Source organism: Procambarus clarkii, chromosome 12, assembly GCF_040958095.1.
Source record: "Procambarus clarkii isolate CNS0578487 chromosome 12, FALCON_Pclarkii_2.0, whole genome shotgun sequence".
NCBI classification, from domain to species: Eukaryota; Metazoa; Arthropoda; class Malacostraca; order Decapoda; family Cambaridae; genus Procambarus; species Procambarus clarkii.
In genome coordinates this window covers 32,677,116-32,694,445 of record NC_091161.1, presented here as the reverse complement: position 1 = coordinate 32,694,445, position 17,330 = coordinate 32,677,116, and the positions used below count along the sequence as shown (strand labels likewise).

The following is a 17,330-nucleotide window of genomic DNA, read 5'->3' as shown; positions in this document are numbered from 1 at the left end:
CAAGCTATGAAAAGTGAGGTTCAAGTTATGAAAAGTGAGGTTCAAGTTATGAAAAGTGAGGTTCAAGCTATGAAAAGTGAGGTTCAAGCTATAAAAAGTGAGGTTCAAGCTATAAAAAGGGAGGTTCAAGCTATGAAAAGTGAGGGTTCAAGCTATGAAAAGTGAGGGTTCAAGCTATGAAAAGTGAGGGTTCAAGCTATGAAAAGTGAGGTTCAAGCTATGAAAAGTGAGGTTCAAGCTATGAAAAGTGAGGTTCAAGCTATGAAAAGTGAGGTTCAAGCTATGAAAAGTGAGGGTTCAAGCTATGAAAAGTGAGGTTCAAGCTATGAAAAGTGAGGTTCAAGCTATGAAAAGTGAGGTTCAAGCTATGAAAAGTGAGGTTCAAGTTATGAAAAGTGAGGTTCAAGCTATGAAAAGTGAGGTTCAAGCTATGAAAAGTGAGGTTCAAGCTATGAAAAGTGAGGTTCAAGCTATGAAAAGTGAGGTTCAAGCTATGAAAAGTGAGGTTCAAGCTATGAAAAGTGAGGTTCAAGCTGTGAAAAGTGAGGTTCAAGCTATGAAAAGTGAGGTTCAAGCTATGAAAAGTGAGGTTCAAGTTATGAAAAGTGAGGTTCAAGCTATGAAAAGTGAGGTTCAAGCTATGAAAAGTGAGGTTCAAGCTATGAAAAGTGAGGTTCAAGCTATGAAAAGTGAGGTTCAAGCTATGAAAAGTGAGGTTCAAGCTATGAAAAGTGAGGTTCAAGCTATGAAAAGTGAGGTTCAAGCTATGAAAAGTGAGGTTCAAGCTATGAAAAGTGAGGTTCAAGCTATGAAAAGTGAGGTTCAAGCTATGAAAAGTGAGGTTCAAGCTATGAAAAGTGAGGTTCAAGCTATGAAAAGTGAGGTTCAAGCTATGAAAAGTGAGGTTCAAGCTATGAAAAGTGAGGTTCAAGTTATGAAAAGTGAGGTTCAAGCTATGAAAAGTGAGGTTCAAGCTATGAAAAGTGAGGTTCAAGCTATGAAAAGTGAGGTTCAAGCTATGAAAAGTGAGGGTTCAAGCTATGAAAAGTGAGGGTTCAAGCTATGAAAAGTGAGGGTTCAAGCTATGAAAAGTGAGGGTTCAAGCTATGAAAAGTGAGGGTTCAAGCTATGAAAAGTGAGGGTTCAAGAGGACTGATTTATTACTTGTGTTCAGACTAAGTTCAGCTGTCAGTATCTCTGGACGAAGCTGTACCACCAGCTGTTATAACTATCCCCCCCCCTACCCCACCATAGTTCCACCTACACTACGGGATCACCATAGCCCGTGCTACTTGCCCCGCTCCTGTGCCAGGTAAGTTACGGGCTCACCATAGCCCGTGCTACTTGGAACTTTGTTCCAGGTAGCGAATCTTTAACAACAACAACAACCCACCTACACACGATAGCTCAAGTGAAGATTTGAGACGATACTTATACGCGATAGCTTCAGATAACACAGTAAGCTGAACATCAGCGATAGCGACGATAGCTCAAGAGAAGCTAGAAGAGCTAAAACGGGACAAAAACAAGAACAGTTTTTAACTAGCAAAACAGCTCCGGCAAGTCCAAACGACCGACAAGTCCAAACGATCGACAAGTCCAAACGATCGACAAGTCCAAACGATCGACAAGTCCAAACAACCAAGTCCAAACGACCGGCAAGTCCAAACAGCTGGCAAGTCCAAACAGCTGGCACTATTAAATAAAACAAAAGTCTGCGAGGCAGAACACATTCGGACGATTAATTATTATTTAATTTGGTAATGATTCAAAGAGATAAGCGGAGTGGAGGGGTTGAAAAGGGGGGTTGAAAAGAGGGGTTTAGAGAGGGTGTTTTGAAAGGGGAAAGGGGTGAGGGGAAGAAAGGGGAAGACAGTGCCACACAATACAGATTGATCATTGATAAAGATTAAGCCACCCAAGTGGTGGCACGGGCATGAATAACCCGTAAACACAATACATTGTTGTTATAGATTCAGCTACTGGGAACAAAAAAGTTCCAAGTAGCACGGGCTATGGTGAGCCCGTAGTGGACTTACCTGGCACAGGAGCGGGGCTGTAACTCGTCTCTCTCTGCACACAATACATTGTTGTTATAGATTCAGCTACTCGGAACAAGTTCCAAGTAGCACGGGCTATGGTGAGCCTGTAACGTACCTGGCACAGGAGCAGGGCAAGTAGCACGGGCTATGGCGAGCCCGTAGTAACACACACACACAGTACAGAACAATTACAACTTATATAGACACCACCAACTCTCCTTGCCTCCCTGCGTGGGCTAGCAAGATGTAATTAGCTAAGAACCACTCTGAATCATCCACATATCATCAACTAATTTACCCCCCCCCCCTAAGGAGGGGGAGATAATTAGCTTCTAAGATAAAGACGCCGCACAACTTACCTGCCAGACTCACCTATCTGTCAACATTTGCCACACGGCGTTGGAGCCCCATTTCATCAGTCGAGCGCTGCTGTTCGCTCAAGCTTTCCTAGCACCACCGTTCGATCCCCGCTCCCGACACCACAGCTCAAGACTAAACCCCCAAAATATTACATCTATCACTCAAGCTTCTCATTCAAACTAATTTCCCATTTCAAAAATTTCGAACCGGAATCAAGAGGTTAAGGAAAAAAAAAGCCTAACCGTTTCCACCAGGAGGACGAAGGGCGGTGGGAAACTCGGCATCCCTGGGAAACAGATACAAAGATACGGGAATAACACTATAGAAAATGGCCGGAATGGGGGGAAATGTGTGCTTATTGAATTACACCATCGATTAAGCCGATTTGCTAAATGGAGAGGCGGATACGCTGCCTGATTGGTCGGCCGGTCACAAATCATCCAATCATCGTCTAGATAAGTAGACTGACTTTGTGTTTATCGCTCTCTCTATATATTACATAGGCATTTTATATGCTTATGATGAATATCAATAAACATCTACGCAGCAGTGAACTGATAGACAAATAGATAGCGACGTCTGTCTAACACGCACATTTCCTACTGTCTCCGTGACAGTAAATGACTTAATTAAGACCAACACCGCCATTAACACCATCTTAGGAACCTCGCCTTATAAAACACTACAGCACAAAGAAATGAGATCCACAATAACTCGAAGATGATGGTCGTTAAAAGCGCCGTAAATCGATAAGTTAAAAGTTGAGGAGAGAGCGAAATCTTGACTCGGCGGCGTCAAGTCCATCCATCAAGACACAAATTAAGTTACACACCGCCCCAGAAAGGGCGGGAAAAACCGCGCTGCCAGGCGCACGATGCTGCCTGGGGGACAGGGGACTCTAATAAGATCTAAAACCTGTACCGGCATGAACATTGTCACGCCACATGCCTCCTGCACACCATATATATATATAATAATAATATATATATAATATAAAATATAACAATATATCCCTTGGGTTAAGTTCGCTTATAGAGTAGAAATGATGTGGCGGGAAAAACCGCGCTGCCAGGCGCACGATGCTGCCTGGGGGACGGGGGACTCAAATAAGACCTAAAACCTGTACCGGCATGAACATTGTTAAACCACACGCCTCCTGTACATCATATATATATATATATATATATATATATATATATATATATATATATATATATATATATATATATATATATATATATATATATAATATAAGATATAACAGTATATCCCTTGGGTTAAGTTTCCTTATAGAGCAGCAATGATGTGGCGGGAAAAACCGCGCTGCCAGGCGCACGATGCTGCCTGGGGGACGGGGGACTCAAATAAGATCTAAAACCTATACCGGCATGACCATTGTCACGCCATACGCCTGCACACCATATATATATAATATAAGATATAACAATATATCCCCTGGGTTACGTTCGCTTATAGAATAGCAATGATGTGGACTTCTTTCTACGTCATTGGTAGATTACGATGTGTCTCCAACTGTAAACTCGCATCGTACACTGCTACACAGTTCGCCAACGGATTTTGAAACCTATGTAACGCAACCTAACCGAACCTGACAGCATAATCTAAGTTAACACATCCTAATCTAACATTACATACGATATTAACAAACAAAGAAACGAGGTTCGTCATATCGACTCAGTGTACGAGTTGGCCAAACTCTCCTTGACCGCACTCGAAACCGATGCGCACCTCGTCCCTCAACTGATATTCTGATTGACGGCTTTGGTTACATTTATTAAACAGTTTACAAGCATGAAAACTTGCCAATCAACTGTTGTTATTGTTATAAACAGCCTCCTGGTGCTTCGGAGCTCATTAACTGTTTAATAATTGTAAACAAAGCCGCCAAAGATTGAGAAAAGATGTACAGATTCGTAAGTGCTTGAATAACTTCTTCGTGAATCTGGCGCCTGGTCATGTTATAACGAGCGGACATTGTTTAAGGAGGTGGCGGGTAGGGGGTGTGGGGGTACAAGCGTGCGTATGCTCGTCTAATTGTACTTGCGGAGGGCTGAGCTTCAGTTCTCTGGTCCCGCCTCTTAATCCTCAGTTGGCTGTCGAGACGAACGTGGGTTTTGTTGAACAAATCCACAAGGGCCGTGACGAGGATTCAAACCTGCGTCCGGACGCAGGTTCGAATCCTCGTCACGGCCCTTGTAGATCTGTTCATTTGATGCATCACGTTAGTGTGATCTCTGTGTGTGGTGGGTTTTGTTGCCTGAAGCTCAAAAAACACAAATAATTTAAAAATGGAAAGTATTATTATGTATAAATGTATTTATTTCCTAATTATCCTCATTTTAAAATCACTGTCAATCTTTGCTTTTAACTCAGCTACCTTTAAGTTACATATTCTAATGTTCTGGTGTACAAGGGGAGAAAAACCAAGTAAAATGTACTCAGACTGAAGAGATAAAGGGAAATTCTCACAGAAAACGACAGGGAGGTGTGTGAGGAACTAGACAAATGATATCAGGAGGTCTTTACAATAGAACCAGCATGGAGACCAAGGCTGCAGGATGAAAGGCCAGAAGAAACAATAGATGACATTGTAGTCATTGTAGAAGAAGTAAAAAAAAACACCTGAGAGAAATAGATGTGGCAAAAAAAATGGGACCAAACTTAATCTCACCATTAAGGAGAGCCGGTCGGCCGAGTGGACAGCACGCTGGGCTTGTGATCCTGTGGTCCCGGGTTCGATTCCAGGCGCCGGTGAAAAACAATGGGCAGAGTTTCTTTCACCCTATGCCCCTTTTACCTAGCAGTAAAATAGGTACCTGGGTGTTAGTCAGCTGTCACGGGCTGCTTCCTGGGGGTGGAGGCCTGGTCGAGGACCGGGCTGCGGGGACACTAAAAAGCCCCGAAATCATCTCAAGATAACCTCAAGATAACCCTGGCTGCTGAAAGAATCTGCAAAAGTACTTTGTCGTTCGTTATCTAAAATTTATAATAAAACGCCCAAGACAGGAAATCCCTCAGCATTCTAGAAAAGTCAAACATGGCTTCAATATTAAAAAAAAAAAGCAGTCTTCGTGGCGTAGTGGTAAGACACTCGCCTGGTATTTCACGCACGCTTTGTCCTAGGTTCGAATCCTGGCCGGGGGAGGATTTACTGGGCGCAAATCCTTAACTGTAGCCTCTGTTTAACTCAACAATAAAATGGGTACTTAGTTGTAAAAACAATTCTTCGCGGGGGTCGTATCCCAGGGACCATAGGATTAAGGACTTGCCCGAAACGCTACGCGTACTAGTGGCTGTACAAGAATGTAACAACTCTTGTATACATAAATAAAAAACGGGGGATTGGCAGGAGGCACTAAATTAGTCACTGACAAGTCTTCCGTGTAAAGTGCTGGAGAAAGTAATCAAGTTGTGAATGACGGAACATCTGGAGACGATCAGTTATATATAAGCTATACAGCTATACTATATAGCTATACAGCTATACAGTATAGCTATACAGCTATCTGCCCTTATATAACAAAAGGGCGGCCGTGAATTAGAAAGAGAAAGTTATGCCTGACAAAACTTGATTAAGTTCTATGACAGGTTACTTAAATAAGGCAGGATAGATTATGGTTTTCATAGTTATCTTGAGGTTATCTTGAGATGATTTCGGGGCTTTAGTGTCCCCGCGGCCCGGTCCTCGACCAGGCCTCCACCCCCAGGAAGCAGCCCGTGACAGCTGACTAACACCCAGGTACCTATTTTACTGCTAGGTAACAGAGGCATAGGGCGAAAGAAACTCTGCCCATTGTTTCTCGCCGGCGCCTTGGATCGAACCCAGGACCACAGGATCGTACCAAAAAACCTGTGACACAAATGGGGTACCACAAGGGTCGGTCCTGGGACCGCTGCGGCTTCTAATATAAGTGAACGACCAACCTGAGTAAGCTCGGACATTTAAATGCCTGCAGATGACGCAAAACTGATAAGGAATGTAAAAAAAAGAGGACTACAGGAAGTTACAGGAGGACACTGACCAACTCCAGGAGTATTGGGCAAACAAATGTATGCTGGAACCCTATCTCAACAAGCTTAAGATAATGCCGAATGGAAATAGTCTCCGTGGTGTAGTGGTAAGACTCCGCGAGCGCTATGTCATGGGTTCGTATCCTGGCCGGGGAGGATTTACTGGGCGCAATTCGTTAACTGTAGCCTCTGTTTAACACAACAGTAAAATGTGTACTTGGTTGTAACAACGATTCTTCGCGGCGGGGATCGTATTCCAGGGACCTGCCCGAAACGCTACGCGTACTAGTGGCTGTACAAGAATGTAACAACTCTTGTATATATCTCAAAAAAAAAAAAAAAAATACTACACAAATTGGAAAGAAAGATTTGGGAGTGTATATAATCCCAACACTCACACCAGAGGCACACATAAACAGGATAACATCGGCAGCGTACGGCAGATATGAGAACATTGTTTAGAAACCTAAATCAAGACTCCTTCAAGGCAATGTAAGCAACATTTATTAGACCAACACTAGAATATGCAGCACCGGCATGGAGTCCGCACTTTGTGAAACATGAAACCAAAATCACTACATATGATCACAGCATACAAGATACTGAAGGGAATAGACGAGGACAGCGTCATCATAATTGAGAGAAAGTAGGACAAGAGGACACAGGTGGAAGCTGGAAAGACAAATGAGCCGAAGGAATGTTAGGAAAGGATTTAGTACTGAAATAGAAGTTGTGGAAGCCACCTCCAGCCACAACTTTAAGGCCGGATTTGATTAAAAAGAATTTGAGCGTCAGAATAGTTAAATTGTAATGCAGCAGCTACAAGAAGGCTGGCAGGCGGGGTATACAGAGCCAGACCTCGCTACCTCATAGATACTATTAGGTAAGTGTTGATAGGTAAGTAGCACCACAACCACCACTTTCACCATTCCAGGAGCACCACCACCATCACCACACCACCACCACCACCACCACCACCGTCACCACACCACACCACCACCACACCACCAGCACCAACACCAGCACCACCACCGTCACCACACCACACCACCACCACCACCACACCACCACCATCACCACACCACCACCACCACTATCAACCCCCCCCTGCCCCCCGTTGCCTAAGAGAGTGCTACATTACTACAATGAGCCACCAACGACCGCCTCCTACAGGCACCAGGCTGTCGACAAGTCATTGTAGGGGGTCCGGGTCCCAGCCTGCGCCAGCCCGCCCAAGCCTGGCTCCCTGGAATATCAAATTTAAACAAAACAAAGCCCTCAAAATTACACAACTCACCAATAACCACCAAAGTTCTCAATACTCACAAGAACTAAACTAGCATTCTAGATAGAACATTTTAAATCAATCAAGACGGTACTATAAAGCTTCCACGTGATAACAAAAGCAAGATTGTGTCACTTGAACTGTTAAAACACATGTGCAGTGGAGCCAGTGAGTCCAGATGGGTTGAAAGAATAGCCAATCATATTACATTGACGGAAACGCTCGAGGTTTGTCGAGATGGACGGGTGTAGCACTGTCTACCATTTTGGCAAATAATACCTTTGACCCATCTTGCTTCTAACTAACCAAGAACTTAGATAAGATACCAAGATATACGGATATCCTCTGGCTATACACCCTGACGGATCACTCGATACAAGGAGCAGAGGTGCTGATATTGTTCATCAACCCGATGGCAGCACAAGTGACAGTATATATGAATATCAGTAAGATTATGCCCAATGTGTTTAACAACTTCTGCTTTGTTGAATCTTAGTTGGAAGCTTATTGGGTTTGTAACTGTGCACTGTGGCGCGGGTTCGATTCCCGCACGAGGCAGAAACAAATGGGCAAAGTTTCTTTCACCCTGAATGCCCCTGTTACCTAGCAGTAAATAGGTACCTGGGTGTTAGTCAGCTGTCACGGGCTGCTTCCTGGGGGTGGAGGCCTGGTCGAGGACCGGGCCGCGGGGACACTAAAGCCCCGAAATCATCTCAAGATAACCTCAAGATAGATAATGTTCCAGTGGCTTGTTGGACATTTCTCCCACAGTGCTGACATTTCCTCTCATCTTCTGGAACTAGTTTGGTAATACTGGCAATGCTCAATATTATTGCCTTTACTGAGAATTATATAAACTATATGTAATGTAGTATTTTTTCCCTTGTAAATTGATGTATATATGACCTTTATATTGTATATTATTTAATAAAATGAAAAAACACTAATAATCAGCTTAAATATTTCAAGACTTTTTTCTCACTTCTTGCTTACAATCAAAGTGTAACCTGCTTGTCTCCAAGACATACTTCCTGAAGCATTCTTAATAAAGCAGTTAACATCAAAATGTTGTGGATTCCCTCTAACTTTGGACTGAACATGATGATGTTAATGCTCTTCCTAAGATGGCAATTAAATCTTTACTTAATAAATCTAAGTAAAGTTACTGAGCTCAACCCTTAAAAGTGTCACTCGACGAGACCTCTCAGATGAATTCGAAGAAGAAAAGTGTAAACAGAAACTAAGACCCACTGTTTACCACCATAAAAGTGTCAACAACATATCGATATACAGTGTCACAGTTTGAATACGACTTGGCTACAAGTATCTCTGGCAGTTCGCCTTGTATAGGGATCTAGACGAAGTGAAGTGTAAAGTGTGTGGACAAAGGGACACACACACACACACCACAGAATTACAGCACGGGAAAACACATTTAGATATTTAGAACCGCTGCACGACATGCCAAAACCATCTTATTACAAATGATAAAATATCTGAAATCCTTGCACTGTATTCATATGTCGCTCCTACTAGATAAATGGCATATGTGAGACTTGTGAGTAAGTTGTGTTATGTGAAAACTTACTGTAATTAACAGCAGCTCTTCTATAATCGTCAAGTTCCCAGATCACTTGATTGTCAAACTGAGACAGCTCCAGGCGCAATACAGAGGTACGCCATTGATTGATTGATGAAGATTAAGCCACCCAAAAGGTGGCACGGGCATGAATAGCCCGTAAGTGGTGGCCCTTTTGAGCCATTACCAGTATCAAGAGCTGATACTGGAGATCTGTGGAGGTGCGACTGCACCCTGCGTGACGGGAGATGTCTCCCGTGTGTGACACGCCATGACGGTAGGGAAGGAATATACTGTATGTGCCTGAGGGACGTGGACGGAAGAGTTGGGACGGGGATGTTGGGACAGGGGCGGAAGGATGCCACGGCTGAGGTCTTCACAGGAGGGAGGCATTGACAGTCGCTCCGTCAGTGATCGCTGGCTCATATGTTATCGTTAAAAAGGTGTTAGGGTGTTGTGGACTTATGTGGGAGGGGGCGGGGGAGGCTTGGTGTTGGGGTGAGGGGAAGACGGGTGTAGAGGAGGGGACAGCATAGGGGGGAAGGGAGAGACGGGTGCAGATGAAGCAGAATGTTGGGCTGTTATTCCCCTATCCTACACTCGATTTATGCTCATTACTGCCTTCCAGAGCTTGATTGTTGGGATATAGATTGGACGCCACCATCATCAGTGGTGGTGGTGGTAGTGCTGATGGTGGTGGTAGTGCTGGTGGTGGTGGTAGTGCTGGTGGTGGTGGTAGTGCTGGTTGAAATGGTGTGGTAGAGACAGTGGTTGCTTACCTTTCAAGTGTTTACCAATCTCTGATTACAGGAGAGTGAGGTGGTAGTAGGGCTCTGGTGATAGTAGTAGAGCGACGGTCTCGCTTCATGCAGGCCGGCGTTCAATCCCCGACCGTGCAAGTGGTTGGGCACCATTCCTTTCCCCCGTCCCATCCCAAATCCCTTATCCTGATCCCTTCCATGTGCTGCAATATTCCAGTATTGGTCTGACGTATGTTGTGTAGAGTACCTTGAAGGAATCCTGATTCAGGTTTCTAAACTATGTTTTAGTGGGAACCGGTGGCTGAGCGGACAGAACACTGGATGCGTGATCCTGTGGTCCCGGGTTCGATCCCGGACGCCGGCGAGAAACAATGGACAGAGTTTCTTTCACCCTATGCCTCTGTTACCTAGCAGTAAAATCGGTACCTGGGTGTTAGTCAGCTGTCACGGGCTGCTTCCTGGGGGTGGAGGCCTGGTCGAGGACCGGGCCGCGGGGACACTAAAGCCCCGAAATCATCTCAAGATAACCTCAAGATAGGTACCTCCAGGCTTCCTTTCTCCCTCTCTCATCTTCCCTTTCACTTACACCTGTTAAGACAGAATTCTTGCAACATTTCATATGAACATTCATAAAGTTTGTCAAGGTCTTCCTGTAAGACACACAGAGATCAAGATCGATCAGTCGATTAAGGCAGTGTCTGGGATGCTCCCGGACGCAGGTTCGAATCCTCGTAACGGCCCTTGTCGATTTGTTCTTCCTGTAAGTTTATGCAGTCCTCCAAGGTCTCTACATTCCTCATCAGCTTTGCATTATCTGCAAACAATGACATGCACGAGGTCGTTCACATCAATTAGAATTTAGGAAGAGCAGCGGTCCCAGGACCCAGCCTTGTGGGACCCCACTTGTCGCGTTCCTAAAGAGGAAGCCACTTCTCATTGGAGGGTAGATATAGCCTAAGCTACTCTATCCCTTTGAGGTGTATTTTATTGTCTTAATAAATGTATTTAAACTTGAAAAACTTTTCTGACTGTGACATGAGTTGTGGCATTCAAGTTCTCCCTTACCCAGCCTGCTTCTCCATCTTGTTCACCAGCCTGCTTCTCCATCTTGTTCACCAGCCTGCTTCTCCATCTTGTTCACCAGCCTGCTTCTCCATCTTGTTCACCAGCCTGCTTCTCCTTGTTCACCAGCCTGCTTCTCCTTGTTCAGCAGCCTGCTTCTCCTTGTTCATCAGCCTGCTTCTCCACCTTGTTCACCAGCCTGCTTCTCCATCTTGTTCACCAGCCTGCTTCTCCTTGTTCACCAGCCTGCTTCTCCATCTTGTTCACCAGCCTGCTTCTCCTTGTTCACCAGCCTGCTTCTCCTTGTTCACCAGCCTGCTTCTCCATCTTGTTCACCAGCCTGCTTCTCCTTGTTCACCAGCCTGCTTCTCCATTTTGTTCACCAGCCTGCTTCTCCATCTTGTTCACCAGCCTGCTTCTCCTTGTTCACCAGCCTGCTTCTCCATCTTGTTCACCAGCCTGCTTCTCCTTGTTCACCAGCCTGCTTCTCCTTGTTCACCAGCCTGCTTCTCATTGTTCACCAGCCTGCTTCTCATTGTTCACCAGCCAGCTTCTACTTGTTCACCAGCCTGCTTCTACTTGTTCACCAGCCTGCTTCTACTTGTTCACCAGCCTGCTTCTACTTGTTCACCAGCCTGCTTCTACTTGTTCACCAGCCTGCTTCTCCTTGTTCACCAGCCTGCTTCTCCTTGTTCACCAGCCTGCTTCTCCTTGTTCACCAGCCTGCTTCTCATTGTTCACCAGCCTGCTTCTACTTGTTCACCAGCCTGCTTCTCCTTGTTCACCAGCCTGCTTCTACTTGTTCACCAGCCTGCTTCTCCTTGTTCACCAGCCTGCTTCCCCTTGTTCACCAGCCTGCTTCTCCTTGATCACCAGCCTGCTTCTACTTGTTCACCAGCCTGCTTCTCCTTGTTCACCAGCCTGCTTCTCATTGTTCACCAGCCTGCTTCTCATTGTTCACCAGCCTGCTTCTCATTGTTCACCAGCCTGCTTCTACTTGTTCACCAGCCTGCTTCTACTTGTTCACCAGCCTGCTTCTACTTGTTCACCAGCCTGCTTCTCCTTGTTCACCAGCCTGCTTCTCATTGTTCACCAGCCTGCTTCTACTTGTTCACCAGCCTGCTTCTCCTTGTTCACCAGCCTGCTTCTCCTTGTTCACCAGCCTGCTTCTACTTGTTCACCAGCCTGCTTCTCCTTGTTCACCAGCCTGCTTCCCCTTGTTCACCAGCCTGCTTCTCCTTGTTCACCAGCCTGCTTCTACTTGTTCACCAGCCTGCTTCTCCTTGTTCACCAGCCTGCTTCTCATTGTTCACCAGCCTGCTTCTACTTGTTCACCAGCCTGCTTCTCCTTGTTCACCAGCCTGCTTCTACTTGTTCACCAGCCTGCTTCTACTTGTTCACCAGCCTGCTTCTACTTGTTCACCAGCCTGCTTCTCCTTGTTCACCAGCCTGCTTCTCATTGTTCACCAGCCTGCTTCTACTTGTTCACCAGCCTGCTTCTCCTTGTTCACCAGCCTGCTTCTCCTTGTTCACCAGCCTGCTTCTACTTGTTCACCAGCCTGCTTCTCCTTGTTCACCAGCCTGCTTCCCCTTGTTCACCAGCCTGCTTCTCCACCTTGTTCACCAGCCTGCTTCTCTACCTTGTTCACCAGCCTGCTTCTCTACCTTGTTCACCAGCCTGCTTCTCCTTGTTCACCAGCCTGCTTCTCCTTGTTCACCAGCCTGCTTCTCCTTGTTCACCAGCCTGCTTCTCCTTGTTCACCAGCCTGCTTCTCTACCTTGTTCACCAGCCTGCTCCTCTACCTTGTTCACCAGCCTGCTTCTCCTTGTTCACCAGCCTGCTTCTCCTTGTTCACCAGCCTGCTTCTTGTTCACCAGCCTGCTTCTCCTTGTTCACCAGCCTGCTTCTTGTTCACCAGCCTGCTTTTCCTTGTTCACCAGCTTTTCGTGAGGAACAGTATGCTTGTTAAGCCCGGTTATTGACCACTCCGGCTTCTGAACTTCAACCGGTTCACAAACAAGCCTCTTCTCTTCAATTGCCACTTCGTAACAAATGGAACTGTTTTTACCTAGCCAGGAACGTTTGAACCACAGCAGCTCATTTGACCTATCGGAGCCGAGGCGCGGAACACGTTAGTTTTAAATTTGAATTTAAATTTTGCCCCGAGGGGCGAGTTTATTGGGCAGCGCCACCTGCTAAAATTTGTACAAATACGTTACATTTTAAGGGAGTGGAAGATTCCGTTAAAAATATGTTAGGTTACCTGTTGTTACTCGACTTACGAGATCTTTAGCTCTTATCTACTTGTAGCGTCTTAGTCTGTATTCACTAAGAGCCACACATCTCGTAACTGAGTCAGGTCAGTTGTAAGGTCATGTGATGGAGTTAGCTGTAAGGTCACCTGGTGTAGTTTGCTGTAAGGTTCAAGTTCAAGTTTATTCAGATACTGAAATACATCTTAAAAAGGATAGGATACCTTAGAGCCTAAGCTATTCTAAGGATAGAAATACCCTAAGCCTTAGGCTATTTCTATCCTCGTACGGGCAGAAAGGTCACCACGCTAGAGGTCAAGAGAGCTGACCTGTGCCTATAACCCACAACCTGTCCTCAAAATATATACAGCACCGTATGGGAGCCAGTCGGCCGAGCGGACAGCACGCTGGACTTACAATCCTGTGGTCCCGGGGTTCGATCCCGGGCGCCGGCGAGAATTAATGGGCAGTTTCTTTCACCCTATGCCCCTGTTACCTAGCACTAAAACGGGTACCTGGGTGTTAGTCAGCTGTCACGGGCTGCTTCCTGGGGGTGGAGGCCTGGTCGAGGACCGGACCGAGTACCCACATGAGCCACAAAGACGTTAGAAGGAACTTTTTCAGTGTCAGAGTAGTTAACGGATGGAATGCATTAGGCAGTGATGTGGTGGAGGCTGACTCCATACACAATTTCAAATGTAGATATGATAGAGCCCAGTAGGCTCAGGAACCTATACACCAGTTGATTGACAGTTGAGAGGCGGGACCAAAGAGCCAGAGCTCAACCCCCGCAAGCACAACTAGGTGAGTACAATTAGGTGAATACACAGCCTAAGGAGCCTGAGCCCCTTTGAAAGCCAGTAATCAAATCAACACTCCCTCCCTGGAGCTGGAACATGAGGACAAGAATCCCAAAGAGTTCGAACCTAAACAACTTACCTAAATTATCAAAGCTAATTGTCTGTGATCCAAAGGAACGTCAACGTTGCAGTGCTTGTAATTTGTACAAGAGGCAAATCGCGGTGTGTGAAGTGAGAAGAGAGGAGGAGGAGGAGTGGCCAGTGCCAGTGCCAGTGCCAGGGCACAATTCCGGCTGAGGCACAGTGCTTGACACCATGGTGCCATCTCTCTCTCTCCCTCTCTCTCGTTCCCTCTCTCTCTCCTTCCATGTGACCCATTTACCATGATGTATGAAGTGCTGGCATTCTCCTCCTCCTCCTGCTTCCCCCCTCCCCCTCTTCTTCCCCCCCCTCCCCCTCTTCTTCCCCCCCCTCCCCCTCTTCTTCCCCCCCCTCCCCCTCTTCTTCCCCCTCCCCCTCTTCCCCCCCCCCCTCCTCCTCCTAGACTCCGGCTATACACAACCATTACTACAATATGGCCGCGCTAAAAGGCTACTTCTTTATTTGCATTTTGTAGAAAGCAAGTTGCACTTCACCTCTTATACCCTAGTCGCGGGAGTTAGCCACAAGCGCCAAGCTGCCGTTAAGGTCGACCAGTCGTAGCGACGGGACACCAGATTTCCACCCTTGAGGGAGGACGTGGCAAGGCATTCACTGACGACACGGTTCTATTATCCCCGGAAACATAAATGGGAATTTTGTAAGCAAGAATGGATTGTTGTGATAGCTGGCCTTCCGGGCGAGAGGGTCTCACGCCCTACGGCGCGCCCTAAGGGCCAGAATGATGGGAGTCGACGGTGGGTTTTTTAGTCTTAGGGGAGAGGTGTGGGTGGTTACTGTCTTGACCCGAGTGTTGGTATTACCAAAGCCAGTAGGAGATGGTGGCCCCCTGACGCTACGCTTGTGATTTGCTGGTGCTCTCTATGTGTGTGTTTGTGTCTGTCTGTCTGTCTGTCTCCTTCTCTATATCCCTCTGTCTTTCTTTATCCTTCTATTTAATATCTCTCTGTCTCTGTCTCTGTCTCTCTGTCTCTGTCTCTCTGTCTCTCTCTCTCTCTCTCTCTTATATATATATATATATATATATATATATATATATATATATATATATATATATATATATATATATATATATATATATATATATATATATATATATGTCGTACCTAGTAGCCAGAACGCACTTCTCAGCCTACTATGCAAGGCCCGATTTGCCTAATAAGCCAAGTTTTCATGAATTAATTGTTTTTCGACTACCTAACCTACCTAACCTAACCTAACCTAACTTTTTCGGCCACCTAACCCAACCTAACCTAGATAGGTTAGGTAGGGTTGGTTAGGTTCGGTCATATATCTACGTTAATTTTAACTCAAATAAAAAAAATTGACCTCATACATAATGAAATGGGTAGCTTTATCATTTCATCAGAAAAAAATTAGAGAAAATATATTAATTCAGTAAAACTTGGTTTATTAGGCAAATCGGGCCTTGCATATTAGGCTGAGAAGTGCGTTCTGGCTACTAGGTACGACATATATATATATATATATATATATATATATATATATATATATATATATATATAAATGCTGTGTCTGTCATCGTGATGAATTATATTTATAACAAGCGGTTCATACAGAAGGACCTCGTCCTCACAGCAAATCCATTACCATGAGAAATCACCCCCCCCCCCACTCAAACCACCGGGATAGTTATCTACATATGTGAGATGATCTGTAAGCATATTACAGTTCCAGTAACATTCTACATGTAAACTGGCAAATGAACCTTTGTCATAAACAGAGATTATTCTCAAGTTATAATGTTATTGTTACGGCCTCGTCATCTTCGTCGGAGTGTAGAGTGGCAATTCCAGCGCCATCTATGGGTCTGCACTCCAACCCCCCTGATATTGGACGCTATGTGGCGTGGCAGCAATGAATGGCTCCTGTTTCCTGCCTTGGTCAGACAGAGAGGTTGTTGTGGATGACCTCTGGTGGTGGGCGTTTGAAGACCAGCGCCGCCTAGATCAGAGAGCATAATGAGAGCATAATGTTAACCTATAGAGCATAATGTCTGAACTGTGAGTATTGTTCATCCCCCCACCTTTTCCCTTATTGCACTATATAGCCAATTCTTGAAAGCGTACTACCGACGTAGGGTCGTATACTATAAACAAGGTTCATCCATCAAGAACCCAGTTACTGGTCCTAAGTGACCGTAACAGTTATTGTATTATAAATCGTTGGTTTAAAATATAAAATGTGTATGCTGAAAACGATTTTTTTTATTAACTTAGTTTTCTGTAAACGGAATTCTTGGCCACAGTGAAATAGTTTTCGAATTCTATGTTTTCATATCGTTAATACTACACCGTATTAACGTAACCAAACATAATGAAACCTAACGTAACTAAACCTTAACTTAAAGTAACCTTAACCTAACTTAACCATGGATAGAGAGTAGGTAATATCACTAATTATGTAGTCGTCCCACTCCATTTCCTTTAGCGGATCTCCTCCCTAAAGACAGTTTGTATAAGAGATTCTAAACTCCTTATTCTGTTCTACGAGCAGATTATTTATAACTGCTTCTATGGGGCGTTTGCTATTGATTTTGTGGAATACGTTATCTTGAGGTTATCTTGAGATGATTTCGGGGCTTTTAGTGTCCCCGCGGCCCGGTCCTCGACCAGGCCTCCACCCCCAGGAAGCAGCCCGTGACAGCTGACTAACACCCAGGTACCTATTTTACTGCTAGGTAACAGGGGCATAGAGTGAAAGAAACTCTGCCCATTGTTTCTCGCCGGCGCCTGGGATTGAATCCAGGACCACAGGATCACAAGCCCAGCGTGCTGTCCGCTCGGCCGACCGGCTCCCCTCACGTTCTCATGAAAAGAATAGAAGAAAATGACTATTCCTTCTCCTGTCTGTGTTAGTGAACATGTTCGCTAGTTACAGGGCAGCTAGTTCTGTTGTGTACCCTTAGCTAGTTTCAGCTAGTTCTGTTTGTGTACAGTTCACCTCTACACAAACAGAACCTGTCTGTCAGGTTAG

At 45.3% G+C, this 17,330-nt stretch overlaps 1 protein-coding gene across 1 annotated transcript; it reads left to right on the top strand.

Annotated features, from left to right (window-relative positions):
- Positions 1-304: 304 nt before the first annotated feature.
- Positions 305-1,051, top strand: LOC138363993 (uncharacterized). The gene has a single exon (XM_069323444.1). The coding sequence runs from the start codon at positions 305-307 to the stop codon at positions 1,049-1,051; it is 747 nt and encodes a 248-aa protein (XP_069179545.1).
- Positions 1,052-17,330: the final 16,279 nt, after the last annotated feature.

What these genes read in the sequence shown, in the direction of transcription:
- LOC138363993 (XM_069323444.1), top strand. Translation starts at nt 305, where the DNA reads ATGAAAAGTGAGGTTCAAGCTATGAAAAGTGAGGTTCAAGCTATGAAA.